General features: G+C 41.7%; 1 protein-coding gene across 1 annotated transcript in view; it reads right to left on the bottom strand.

Moving 5' to 3' along the window:
* Window positions 1–13,752, bottom strand: part of LOC114566648 (ryanodine receptor 1) — a 53,361-nt gene that overhangs the window by 34,902 nt on the left and 4,707 nt on the right. The window contains exons 3-39 of the mRNA XM_028595284.1: window positions 12,987–13,106; window positions 12,503–12,601; window positions 12,339–12,359; window positions 11,894–11,968; window positions 11,653–11,731; window positions 11,458–11,570; window positions 11,271–11,370; window positions 11,083–11,179; window positions 10,471–10,545; window positions 10,227–10,383; window positions 9,944–10,108; window positions 9,661–9,782; window positions 9,369–9,555; window positions 9,114–9,249; window positions 8,884–8,979; window positions 8,347–8,465; window positions 8,051–8,184; window positions 7,701–7,942; window positions 7,335–7,527; window positions 7,013–7,229; window positions 6,838–6,942; window positions 6,635–6,738; window positions 6,468–6,551; window positions 6,180–6,339; window positions 5,928–6,075; window positions 5,573–5,772; window positions 5,318–5,492; window positions 4,996–5,204; window positions 4,530–4,888; window positions 2,695–2,821; window positions 2,280–2,440; window positions 2,021–2,183; window positions 1,850–1,936; window positions 1,533–1,759; window positions 991–1,429; window positions 368–916; window positions 69–269 (exon numbers count right to left, since the gene is read on the bottom strand). Of these exons, the coding sequence (XP_028451085.1) occupies window positions 69–269; window positions 368–916; window positions 991–1,429; window positions 1,533–1,759; window positions 1,850–1,936; window positions 2,021–2,183; window positions 2,280–2,440; window positions 2,695–2,821; window positions 4,530–4,888; window positions 4,996–5,204; window positions 5,318–5,492; window positions 5,573–5,772; window positions 5,928–6,075; window positions 6,180–6,339; window positions 6,468–6,551; window positions 6,635–6,738; window positions 6,838–6,942; window positions 7,013–7,229; window positions 7,335–7,527; window positions 7,701–7,942; window positions 8,051–8,184; window positions 8,347–8,465; window positions 8,884–8,979; window positions 9,114–9,249; window positions 9,369–9,555; window positions 9,661–9,782; window positions 9,944–10,108; window positions 10,227–10,383; window positions 10,471–10,545; window positions 11,083–11,179; window positions 11,271–11,370; window positions 11,458–11,570; window positions 11,653–11,731; window positions 11,894–11,968; window positions 12,339–12,359; window positions 12,503–12,601; window positions 12,987–13,106 (6,045 nt within the window). The remainder of the gene's footprint in view (window positions 1–68; window positions 270–367; window positions 917–990; window positions 1,430–1,532; window positions 1,760–1,849; window positions 1,937–2,020; window positions 2,184–2,279; window positions 2,441–2,694; window positions 2,822–4,529; window positions 4,889–4,995; window positions 5,205–5,317; window positions 5,493–5,572; window positions 5,773–5,927; window positions 6,076–6,179; window positions 6,340–6,467; window positions 6,552–6,634; window positions 6,739–6,837; window positions 6,943–7,012; window positions 7,230–7,334; window positions 7,528–7,700; window positions 7,943–8,050; window positions 8,185–8,346; window positions 8,466–8,883; window positions 8,980–9,113; window positions 9,250–9,368; window positions 9,556–9,660; window positions 9,783–9,943; window positions 10,109–10,226; window positions 10,384–10,470; window positions 10,546–11,082; window positions 11,180–11,270; window positions 11,371–11,457; window positions 11,571–11,652; window positions 11,732–11,893; window positions 11,969–12,338; window positions 12,360–12,502; window positions 12,602–12,986; window positions 13,107–13,752) is intronic.

A 13,752-nucleotide genomic window follows, 5' to 3' on the forward strand; every position in this document is an offset into this window, starting at 1 on the left:
GGATGGAGATAAATTAAACAATCAACAAATGCACTCTATTCCCTTTGTGTGCATTTGTGTGGGTGTACCTGCTCCTGTGGTGGGGAGCGAAATTCACGGGTCTTGCGAGCAGTCTCAGCTGCACTCATGGTGAAGGCCAGCATAAGTTCATTGTAGCGCTGCCTCTGGTTGGACTGTATCTGGCTGACAAACTGGTCTGAAAAGGATGTGATGCCCTCCACTCTGTGACGTAGTTCACAGTCACAGAAATACTGCAGTAGAGTACACATCTAAAGAACAAAAGTAAAGTGAATCACTAATACTATACTACTAACAGTATCACTGGAAGGAAGAGCATTTTTGTATCTTCTAAAAAGACCAGTCATACCTGCAATTTGACAGACTCTGGTAGCTTCATCTGGAAGAGTCCTTGTTCTAGATGTTCTTCTTTATTCTCCTCTCTAATCTCTTTCTCTGTTTCTTCAGCTCCTTTCTCACCATTTAATTGCTCTGTCTGAGCCACCATTTCTTCATGTGTGGATTCTGTCTCTAATTCTTCTTCTTCCTCCATTTCTTCCTCTTCCTCTTCACCCAAGCCACCATCCTCAAATTCCTCTTCTTCCCCCATGGCTTCGTGCTCCTCTTCCTTCACCGGTCCTACTTTTAGAGGTGCTTTTTGTTCATTCTCTTCCTTCAAATTGGCATTCTCCTCAGCAGGCTCCTCTGCTTTCTTGCCACTGAAGACTGTGGGCTCAAGCATCTTTAGGATGTGTGTGACATCTTCATCATCAAACACACCCATGATGAGCAGGGTACTGATGAGCTTCAAGATTGGAACAAAATGAAACTCAACACTACCTCCCACAGGATCTCTCATGGCTTGACCTCCATCTTGCACAGCCTCAGTAAGCATGTTCAGGGCCTTGGTCTTTAGCACCTGGAAATACAAGCACATGTATGAGTATAACTGACTCAGGAGTTCCTTAAAATGCAAAACCTGTTCAAACTTACCTGTAAGGGTATGACTGGACTCAGTGTGTAGATGTCTGGATCTGTTCCAACAAACCCAATGGAGGAGAAATGGAGTTTGGGACGCAGACATGTAGTGAGGCCAACCCCAGGTAAGGCATGAGATTTATCAGAGTACAGAGTGATACTGCGTGTTTCGTCTGTCATTGGAACTATAAATTCCTTGTTGGTTCCCAGCCGGTTCCTCTTAGCAGACTCCAGGTGCATGCTGATGAGCAGATCATAGAAGCCGCTCCTCATTGGTCCAGGTAGGTAGGTGTTCTCTATGGCATAGAAAAGCTGGGACTCATCCACATGGCTGCACAGAGCGTGAGCCACACGGTTGTTTCCCAAAGCACACACTAAGCCATACAGCTTCAGAGTATGATAGTGGAACTTCAGCAAGTCCATACGTTCAGACAGCTCAAGGATGTCAATACACCTAGAGGATACAAAAGGGTTAATTTTACCAAAAAAAAGAAAGCATTGCATTTTTGTAACTCCTAACAATGCAACAGATACATGCTGAGTGATGTAGCTCTGACCTGTTCTCCTCTGGGATATGGAGGGCCATCATGGTGAGTGGCTCCTGACACTGCACAATCCAGCCCAGTCTCTCACTAACACGTCCTGTATCTGGAGCCAGGAAGTGGTTGGGCATGCGGCTCCAGATGACTGGGGTTAACATCTGGACATCCAGTCTAGGAGGGCACTGGGGTACAGGGTTCTTGCGTTCACTCCGGAACATGGCGGCTGAGATTGGCATAATGTTCTAGAAAGACAAGTAAAGGAAAACAAATTATATATTAGACAGTTACATAACAAAGTTGGTAATTGTAATTTGGTTATTTTTGTGACTGACCTTGAGCTTGCCTAGTTCGAACTGAATCATATTCTGACTGGAAGGAAGGACAAAGACAGCTGGGAATAGTTTTGTGTTGGGCTCCACCTGCAAAAAGGGAACATAGTTGCATTAAATGACCAAGACTATAAATAACGAACTGTGTGAATACCAGAATGAAGCTTATCTGACCTGGTAAAATGTGTTGATCTCTTTTCCATTAGCAGTAAAAGTCATGAGTCCTGTGTCCAAATCAATAAGACAGCCAATCACAAAATCCTCTTGACTGACTCGGGTCTGCTGGGAGTTGCTGAACTCTCCTCCCCATACCATGTAGCAGTTACTGCGTTTTACACTGAGGAAGACAGACAAAAATCAGAAACGGTGCATTTTTGTCATTTTCAAAGAAAACACAAACTTTTTGGTTTCAGTCTAGAGAAGAGTAACATACCTGTCATGAATGTTTCCTTTATCATCACCTACAGTGACTGTTACATTTCTCACTTTGCTGATGTCAAAATGTGGGTCATACTGGTGATAGTCAGGCGTGATCCAGCCCACCCACACGCCACCGGGCTCCTGCCCCGCAAACACTCGCACAGAATAATAGTACTGTTAAAGGAATGAGGTGAATGGGAAATTAAGATCAGTACAGTTTCAGGTAAAGATGACTTGAAATGTTAAAGTCATTACAGTACTGGCAGACAAGTTCAATTTGAAAAATACTGTAATAAAGGTAACATTGTTTATATTGTATGTTATTTATTGGGTCTACAGTTATCAGTATAAGCAAAAATGAGCAAATGGGCATGGATTTGATATGGCTATGAATATGATAACCATATAAATAAAAGCTATAGTCATACTGTTGTAGTGTTGAGGATGATGTCTACGTCATCCCTGTCATCTGGCACCACATCTTCCACTAAGCGGGGAATGTTGATAACAGGTGGTGGAGTTACTAATGCAGCCTTCTTAGCCTTGAAAAGGAATCTGTAAATAATAGCAGCAATTACTCCATATACAGTACAGGCCAAAAGTTTGGACACACCTTCTCATTCAATGCGTTTCCTTTATTTTCATGACTATTTACATTGTAGATTCTCACTGAAGGCATCAAAACTATGAATGAACACATGTGGAATTATGTACTTAACAAAAAAGTGGGCAATAACTGAAAACATTTCTTATATTCTAGTTTCTTCAAAGTAGCCACCCTTTGCTCTGATTACTGCTTTGCACACTCTTGGCATTCTCTTGATGAGCTTCCAGAGGTAGTCACCTGAAATGGTTTTCCAACAGTCTTGAAGGAGTTCCCAGAGATGCTTAGTACTTGTTGGCCCTTTTGTCTTCACTCTGCGGTCCAGCTCACCCCAAACCATCTCGACTGGGTTCAGGTCCGGTGACTGTGGAGGCCAGGTCATCTGGCGCAGCACTCCATCACTCTCCTTCTTGGTCAAATAGCCCTTACACAGCCTGGAGGTGTGTTTGGGGTTATTGTCCGGTTGAAAAATAAATGATGGTCCAACTAAACGCAAACCGCTGCAGGATGCTGTGTTAGCCATTCTGGTTCAGTATGCCTTCAATTTTGAATAAATCCTCAACAGTGTCACCAGCAAAGCACCCCCACACCGTCACACCTCCTCCTCCATGCTTCACGGTGGGAACCAGGCATGTAGAATCCATCCGTTCACCTTTTCTGCGTCGCACAAAGACACGGCGGTTGGAACCAAAGATCTCAAATTTGGACTCATCAGACCAAAGCACAGATTTCCACTGGTCTAATGTCCATTCCTTGTGTTTCTTGGCCCAAACAAATCTCTTCTGCTTGTTGCCTCTCCTTAGCAGTGGTTTCCTAGCAGCTATTTGACCATGAAGTCCTGATTCGCACAGTCTTCTCTTAACGGTTGTTCTAGAGATGTGTCTGCTGCTAGAACTCTGTGTGGCATTCATCTGGTCTCTAATCTGAGCTGCTGTTAACTTGCAATTTCTGAGGCTGGTGACTCAGATGAACTTATCCTCAGCAGCAGAGGTGACTCTTGGTCTTCCCTTCCTGGGGCGGTCCTCATGTGAGCCAGTTTCATTGTAGCACTTGATGGTTTTTGCGACTGCACTTGGGGACACATTCAAAGTTTTCACAATTTTCCGGACTGACTGACCTTCATTTGTTAACTCGTTTCTCTTTACTTAGCTGATTGGTTCTTGCCATAATATGAATTCTAACAGTTGTCCAATAGGGCTGTCAGCTGTTTATTAACCTGACTTCTGCACAACACAACTGATGGTCCCAACCCCATTAATAAGGGAAAACATTCCACTAATTAACCCTGACAAGGCACACCCGTGAAGTGAAAACCATTTCAGGTAACTACCTCATGAAGCTCATTGAGAGAACACCAAGGGTTTGCAGCACTATCAAAAAAGCAAAGGGTGGCTACTTTGAGGAATCTAAAATATAAGACATGTTTTCTGTTATTTCACACTTTTTTTTAAGTACATAATTCCATATGTGTTCATTCATAGTTTTGATGCCTTCAGTGAAAATCAACAATGTAAATAGTCATGAAAATAAAGAAAACGCATTGAATGAGAAGGTGTGTCCAAACTTTTGGCCTGTACTGTATATGAAAATGTAAACACAGTATCCCAGCCTTCTTCCCCATACACCCCATCTCAAATCACTACATTAATCTATACAAACCCTTTCTTCTTGCTTTTCTCAGTTGATGCGTCCTTCTCATTTTCTCCATTTTTGATGGCAGGGATCTCTTTAGGAACAGAGGGTTCTTTCTTCTCCTCTTCCTGCTCTTTGCGAGTAGCTGACTTCTTTAGTATTTCAAAGTCAGAGTCTGGGTCCACCTCTAGCGCCTCATCCTCAGGGATTGTCAGGGCTCGAGTAAGAAGGGTGGTCCCTGCTGGGACTTTGAAGGTCTCATGAAACTCAACTGGCATGCTAAGTCTGAAGAATAGCAGATCTGTGTTGGCGTTCTGAGATCCAAATGTCTTGTGGGTCAGTTTGAGACAAGGCGCACTTTCCACTGTCCCATCAACACGGGAAACCTAGAGCATAAATGAAAGGGGGCTAGGTGGTAATCTAGAAAATACTAACTTATTCATAATGGGAACAAAGAAATATCTCAAACACTGCAGCAAGTAATGCACAGTACCTCAATGTGATGATGATCAGTAGGGACATTGATAAACTGGGGAAGGCTTTTGCTGAACCACATGGTAATGTCTCTTTTCATGTTGATAGCAAAGGGTTCAAATCCCTCCTGCAGGCCACAGATGGTAAAATAACGAAGACTGCTGACGTTCTGACCCAAGTTGATCCTGCCGACCTGGGACAGGCCCAGACAGCACACAGGTATAAAGCCTAGGGATGTTTGATACATACATGATCAGCATCAGAAACACAAATCCATAAGTGCTGATATCCAGTGTCTCTACCTGAGAACTTCATTTGCTATTAGTTGTTACTTTACTTACCCTCTCCTATCTCGATATCCTTAAAAGCCATCTCAGAGCCTGAGTCGCTGATCAACATTTCTCCGTTGAGTGTAAACATGATGTTCATCTCTGTGAGGTCAATCATACACCCCACCACATCACCAGAAAGCCACTGACGACCAAATGGCTCATTTCCTACATGCCAACGTTGGGCCTGAATAGGAAATGTTAGAGTTAAGTATTACAGAGGCTTTGAAATCCTTTAGAAGCATGTAAGCTAGGTCTCTCTCCTACCTTGAAGCCATTGAAGACATATGCCAACTCATCTGCACCAAGTTCAGTGTCTGCACGAACACTGGGCCTGGCCCAGCCAACTCTCATTTCCCCAACTGTCACAGCCTCAAACTCAAAGTACCACTTTCCTTGTGTGACAGCATAAGATTTCTCTGCTCGGAACACTCTGATCTTATCACCAGCTGCTGGTCCATGCCCACCTACATTAACACAAACACAATAATGAACACTTAATAGAAAAGCTTGTAGTTTTAATGAAACACCTGTAGCTTTAATAATGAATCTTGTAGGACAAAATAAAAAAAATAAACAAATATTCCTGCCATCCTGCTTGTAGATAGCAGTGCAACCTTACTGCTCTCCTGGTCAGGTGGTTCTATGTTGTACCCATATCCGATGAGTGTGCGAACAGCTGCGCAAACTGTTTCTCTGTTGGTCTTTTTAGTCTTTTCATCCAGTAGATTGTAAGGAACCAGACGGGGATTGCGCTTGTTCATTATATCCTATTAAAAAAAAAAAATTAAAATGCGCACATGAAAATGTAATAGAATAAATAAAAGAACTTTCATGCAGCATGTACAAGTGCTGGAAAAACAAATGGTGGTACCTGCCCAATGCTGTATGTCCAGCCCTGGCGAACCCGGTCTCTTGCCCACACATTGTGTCCGTTTTCTGCCAGTCTCTCCACTAGAGTGTTCTGATTAGGAGTTAACTTGACATGGTTGAGGTCCAGAGGGGCTGGCTTATATCCGCTACTCTGCATGTAACTAACGAACAATGTTTTGTGATCAGAATGGGTCCGAGAAAGCCTTTACAAGGCCATTAACAGTATACATGATAAAAGAGAAGCAATGTCACAAATTGAATCAAAATAAATGAATGCCATGCAGCTCACGTTTTGGGGAGTTTGGTCTTTTTCAGATTCTCCTCAGCTTTCTCATCTCCCATTCCTACATGACAGCCTAGTGCCAGCAGTGTCCTTTGAAATGAATCACATGAGGCGTTAGGAATACAAGAAGACGAAAGCACAGTGCTTCTAATTAAGCGAGGGCGCTGACTTACTTGAGTGTCTCTCCTGACATTGCTAAATTGTAGTTCTTCTCTGGTTCAGGCAGACTCTGGAAATCTACCAGGCAGGGGTGCAGCTTCTTGTTGTCATCACGGAACTTGACATTGATTTTTAAAAAGTAAAGTGCAAAAAAATTGTAAGGGAATTGTTAGTGTGCACAGCAACATTTACTACAGGAAACACTGAAAACACTTACTGGTCCATAGGTCCACCCTTGTTCAATGCGAGTAATAGCCCATAACTCATGGCTATTTTCTGCAAGCTTCTCTCGAATGCGTTCCAAATGAGGAGGAAGTACGATCTGAAAGAATAATATTTAAGTTAGTTTAATGGAAAAGATGAGGATGAAAAAGAATATAATAAGATTTTACCTGTATAGTGTCTACAGGGCAAGGAGTGAAGGCTGTATGTGAGAGGGACTGAGTTGGACCCAACAGGTTGCGGATGTCATCAAAATCATGTTTATACTCCTTGATGGGCTCAATTCGCAAACGGTCCCTTGGCAGCACTGCTTCATAGCACGGAGCGTAGCCTGGAGGTGGGAGAAACTTGAAATCCCCATGACGCCCTCCGAGAAGAAATCGCAACCTTGCAGTTAGAGTGGAAAATTAACATTAGTCTCATATATAATAACTATACTGCATTTATTAAAGACATTCATAATACTTAATTTTATAATTCACAATGCCTTACTTAACGCCTGCAGAGAAGCTGACAACAGGGAAGAACAAGCCATCCAGGTTGAAGTTCTCAAACATGCCCTGAACAGGATGCCCATTGATACGGAAGGAAATACTGGGCACACTCAGATCCAAACAACAGCTGACCACGTCCTCTGATGCAAGGATGTGCTGATTAGGTGTGGCAACATGACGCGGAACACGTCCTGTGGACAAATAAAGAAAATTAACTAATATGTTGTCAATATACATTAAATCTTAAGGAGTTTATCTATGTAACTTGTAGGCATAATGTCAGAAAAAGTAAGGTATGGTCACAAAAGCACAAGATCAAATGCATGCAAAAGATCAGTTCTAAGTCATACCATGTTTACTTTACCTGACCAGAGGTGAAGCCCGTCAAAACCGTAGGAGTAGAGGTCATCCCCAACTCCGTTGCCCCCCCATCCTTCCCCTCCACCAGGGTAAGGACTGTAGCCCTCCGTCAGAGCCCAACCCACACGCAGGTGACATGGCTGAGCCGTAAGAAAAGGCTCCACTTGGTCCACCATAACCTCAAAATACCACTTCTTATACTGTGTGGATCCTTCACAAGTTCCAAGGAAAATGTTGGGTCTCATGCTTAAGGAAGATAACAAAACAAGTGTTGATAACTGGGCTTCAGCACAGAAGAAAGAGCATAACACTTTTTAAGCCTGTTCCAAAGTGTGCTAATACAAATTGACCCACCTGGTTACATAATTGATAATGTTGGTTTGAAGAAGGAGGTCCCGACCTGGAAGCAGATTCTCTGTGATGAGATTCTGATTTGACCTTACAGCCACCCCGTTACACACACACAGAGAACAGAGCACATCCAAGACCTGCAAAAAGAGGAGATAGAAATCGATGAAGACAGTTCTAGTGTTGCTTTGTAGCTCAAGATTTCATATAATACAATATTTTATATATAATATATGAACTGCAATCAATTGATTCAGTTTGCTCAACAAACGGGTCAGCAAGCAGTGTTACATGTTCCTGACCTTATGATTGCGCCCATGCTTATCCAGCAGAGAGATGATTGATTTGATGTGATTCTCCTGGATAATATTCAGCACTTCTGGACTCTCAATCAGAACACAATACAACACCTCCAGGATTCCTGACATACAAATGTGACAATATATAAATACACACTGTTTATATTGCACAATACAATATAATACACCCTTGGAAACAATAACAGGAACACGTAAAAATGTAACGCAACCAATCTATAGCTTTAAAAATTACCAGTTTTTACACAGCAATCCAAGCATTGCAGGAATGTTGTTTTAAATTGCATCATGTTGTCAGATGTTCTTGTTATTGTATCCCCCCATTTGCTGTTTGTAACTAATCAAATTCAGTTTCAAGTGACCGGGCAAATGACGGGTGATCATTTATACTAGAGAGCAGCACACAAACTTTTCATCATTCAGTTAAGTGATCAGTCTAACATTTTTTGGCTTTTGCAGAGAACAAACAAGAAACAAAATGTACATTGTACATATAAATGAGCTTCTATATGTCTTAGATACCTGAAGATGCCTCCAAACGATCCAATTTACTGACCAGCCAGTCAAGGTTATCACAGAACAGGGCACAGTTAGCACGATTCCCTCTGATTAAGGAAGCTTCACAAAAGAAGAGAAGCAAAAAAGATTGTGCATCAAATTCAAAAACAAGAAAGTTGGCTTCATATGGGGGACATAATAATGACTAATCTAAAATCACCATGAACACAGAACAAATCAACAGATGGGCATACCTAGCAATTCATACAGTAAATTTACTATCTCTTTCCATGACTCTGCGGCTTCTTCCCCAGCATACTCTGAGAAGTGGGCTGCTGTGTTGTAGACGTTGAGCCGATCAACACAGTCCAGGACAAGAGTAATCATTCCCTGTTAATAACAATAAAAAATGTGTTGAATGGATATAAATCAACCAAACTAAATTTACATCCAGACATTCCGCTGTTATACATTTTCATGAATAGTCAATCCTCAGTAGGTAGACCAACCTCTTCCTGGAAGAGGTTCTGCCTGTTCTTGAGGGAGCGAAGCTTAAACTGTTTGTCTTCATGCTCCAGCTCCTCCTCAGGGGGTCGGAAGTAGAAAATGAGGTCCTGCAGGGAGAGCACCACTGTGTCCATAGGCAGAGATGTGGAGTTGGCAGATTTGTTTTTCCCACTTAGAGCATCTAGACCTCTGGAAACATCAAAATAACATGAGAATACCATAACAAATATGCTGTAACTCAAAAATAAAAACATGGCTATTAGCAAAGATTTGAATAAACTGAAGTAGCATTACTTAATGAACTGGTTGAAGAGGCCTGTTGTGCTGAAAATCATTCTGGCAGCTTGGGACTCTTCGGTCTGAGATCGAGCCACTGTGAGTGCATCATCCATATGACCTTCTTTATGGAGTATTGCCTAATAATTGAACACAGGTGCTCTTAAAACACAAGTATATACTCAACACTCATACATACATACATACATACAGTGCATAATTGTGTTTCAGTTGTTGTTGTTGTTGCTCCAGCACTCATTGGTGATTTATATTTTGCTGATCATCTTGAATTCTTCTTTACCTTTCTCTTTAGAGGACCCAGACGGGCAGATTTGGCATCAACAGCAGCATATGTAAGCCAGAGGGCAGTTGAAGCATGCTGTACAAAACACATGGACTCTCCATACTTGATCTCCGGTGTGCCCATGCCTTCCACATCTCGCTTCTGGATCACTTCAATTTTTTCCTGTAGTTGGAATAAAAAGTGTGTTCTTCATTAAGGCTGGTAAGAATCTCTACACTGCACAATAGAGTGTCAAACGCTTAATAGATTTCTGGCACAGCTGACTTTGCATGACAATTACCTTTGAAATTCGGAAGCAGAAGGCTGACATCTTGGAATTTGCCTTCTCTGGGTCCACCAAAAGCAGTCCTTTCTCTTCATCCAGACAAAGGTATCTGCCTGTTGTTATGTGACGTATCCGAAAAGACTGGCCCCATTTAATGTGACCTCCACTCCAACTGCCAACAGGGACACACTGTAAAGTCACTAAAAGTGAAGGTTTGTAATAATATAACGTTTTTTACACAAGGAATCAAGACACTCACGCGATACGCAGTGGCTCAAGTCTCCATAATGATCGAGCATGGCTGCATACAGCCCCTCCTTCATAATGAGCAACTCTGAAAAAACATGCCATTTAATGGTATGCAGTATGTATCAGGAAATTTGAAGTTGAAAAATTCCAAAATATTTCTGTTAATTTCCAATGGTTACAGTTTATGATAGTACACTATGACAATCAACTTGCAGACACTTGGAAATGTATTCAGAGAGGTAGCACATTACAATGAACATTTCTCAGTTATTCCATCATTATGTGGTACTCTGGAAACTCCTGGGGCTGAGAAACAAGCAATGTAAGCAGAAAAGAATATTTGCATTTTATAACAAGAATAAGGGGTTGTCCTATTCATTAAAAATGTGGCTGCTTGTCAGCCAAACTCAAGTCTCAGGAGTGGAAGAGCTTTCAAGACAGTTCCTACACCATGCATCACCTAAAATGCATGTGCTTTATGATGTAGAGCACATACTGAAAAAGGTATGGTATGCTTCGGAAAATGGTTGAGAATGACAGTGTAAAGCTAAAACAACCAAAATCTATCAGTTCAGTGTTTTAATACTTGATGGCATGTACAGCAATTAAAGATTTTGGTCACCTGCGCTGGTCGTCCCCTTGGTCAGCACCTGGGATTGCTAAACACTCGTCCATGTGACCATGGAACAGCCTGAGCACATACCCTCCAGTCAGAAAACCTATAGGAAAAGAGTCATATTGCTAAGAGAGAGTCCAGTATTATGGACAAAGAGACTTTTTTTTTTTTTTTGTAACAACAAAATTTCAGACCTTCAGCCAGCTCACATCCTGACATCACAGGGGTCATGGTCCACAGCGTTTGCATGAAAGAGGCATCTACCATCAAGTCACCGCTGGCGTAGGACAGATGCTAAAAAAAAGTGCAGGTGATACTATTGGTAGGATTTATTGACAACAAATTGTCAGTTACAGTGAAAGTAAATAAAATCATGGTTACCAGGTATCGCTCTGAAGAAACACTGACAAGAATGAGGTCATCTCCCACCCTGACCTTCTCGCCTTCAGACCTTTGCTTAGAGGCAGGATGGATGGTCCACCAGCAGGCCTCTCCTGTGACGGACAAATAGATTTAGAATACAGAAATCTACATCGGAGTGTGTTGGATATAATGGACAGTAAAGTTGATAGCTACCTGTGGAGTCTTCCTGCAAACCCACATCAAAAGCCAATTTGTCTGTCAGTGAGCGAGAAGTAGTCAAACAGCTCAAGTACTGTAGCATAAAGAGAGGGATAATAACGTAGTGTCGTGAGATGACATGCACTCCAAACAATTTAGAGAATAATAGATTGTGAGGACAACTGCTGCTTAGAGGAGAGGACATGAGCAGTTGCAACAGTAGACACATACTGTACTTGATTGAAAATGTGCTCACCATGCTGGAGTGAGTGTGCTTCAGGAGGATGGCATGTCCGTACAGCAGAGTTCGGTGACCCCCACCTTGTGATGACTGGAAGATTTAATATCTTGTTAATATTAAAATAACGGTAGGGCAAGTCCAAGCATGTGCTTAGAGCAGTAGGTTAGTTAGTTAGTTAGTTATATTTTATTTCTGTGTCATGCCAAACATCTTGGCCCATCCCACATGGGATTACAAGACACCACAAATTCACTTATTCAACAGGAGTGTAAAAAAAGAAAAACATGACCATGTCTTTTGGTTAATTGTAATGTAATTGAAATGTGCAAAACAAAACGAAGTTGCATGATGAACACTGTATGCATAATAACACTAATGAGGTTGTGAAAATTAGCTCCAATTCAGATATGACATGGACTTTTAGTTTCAGGCAGTGACAGGGGAAAATAAGCAAACATACCCATTTGTCCAAATCGACAGCCTAAGGTTGGCAGGTGGGAGAGTGAAGGACCATGTGCCGTCAAGTCAGAAAAGAAACAAAGTGAGTTTCAGTTGAATGAACAATACACATTTAGTACTAATTATTAATACTAGAGGACTAATTCCCCCCTAATTGTGACTTACCTCATCCACAGAAGAGTTGGACAGCATCTCCTGTAATGCCCGCACAGACAGGGACTGCTCCAAAATGAAGCAGCAGATTGCAAGGTCTGGAGGGACAATCTGAAACACAGGACAACTAGTAAACCTAGTGAATAGTAGAAACTCAAATTCTCAAAGAAATTAGATAAAATGCATTAAAGGTGCTCTAAGTGATGTGATGCGTTTTTTAGGCTACAACATTTTTTGTCACATACAGCAAACATCTCCTCACTATCTGCTAGCTGCCTGTCCCCTGAACACACTGTAAAAAAACGCGGCCTCTGTAGACAGCCCAGGCTCCATAAATGGCAACAAAAACAAACTGTGCCAACCGTGTACAGTGTGTTCAGGGGACAGGCAGCTAGCAGATAGTGAGGAAATGTTTGCTGTATGTGACAAAAACTGTTGTAGCCTAAAAAACGCATCACATCACTTAGAGCACCTTTAAGACCCATGTTTTTACTACCTGAGCGTTCGAGGTGGTCTCAAGGAAACACAGACGATTCCCAAATCCTTCACATGACAGACACAGCTTGATCTGCTCCTTAAGAATAGACGCAGTGCACTGCAGCACCACCTGATCATCCTACAAAAACAATACAAGTCTAGTGTGAAATAGGATGAGTTTTCAGGGGGATTTTTGCAGGAAAACATGGGGACAGAGCAAGAGGGATTGACATGCAACAAAGGTCCCCAGCAGGAATTGTCTGAGGGAAACCTGAGATGGAGACCTGGAACAATTAATTAAGTAAAAAACACATAAACTTAAACTTACCGTAAAAAGGTTTTCTATACCAATTCTGATTAACAAAATTGTCAAAAGGAGAACTACATATCTTCTAATGCTACAAAACTTAAATCTTAAAGGAATGCTACACCAATTAACATTGCACTCCTATAACATTGTCAGACTCACAATTAACAGCTAAAACAAAAGTATAAAAAATAGATGCAGCAGAACCAGAGACATCATCTTTTGTTATGTTATGTTTCTTTATTTGAACAGGGACAATGCAAAAAGAACAACAACCTTTAAAAAACAAGGATAAATGTACAATGTCTTTAGCATATTGCTATTTTTGTCTATTCATTCTTCTTCCTTGTCAAAACCTGACGCCTATATTACCCACAATGCAACAAGACTGCCGACAGTTTCATTCAGGTGTTTTATGCTAGTAGTGCCTCAAATGACATCACTTGATGCAATTTGTCAGACTTTGAGCGGCTCCCTC

This window comes from Perca flavescens, chromosome 13 (assembly GCF_004354835.1).
Source record: "Perca flavescens isolate YP-PL-M2 chromosome 13, PFLA_1.0, whole genome shotgun sequence".
Taxonomy (NCBI): Eukaryota; Metazoa; Chordata; class Actinopteri; order Perciformes; family Percidae; genus Perca; species Perca flavescens.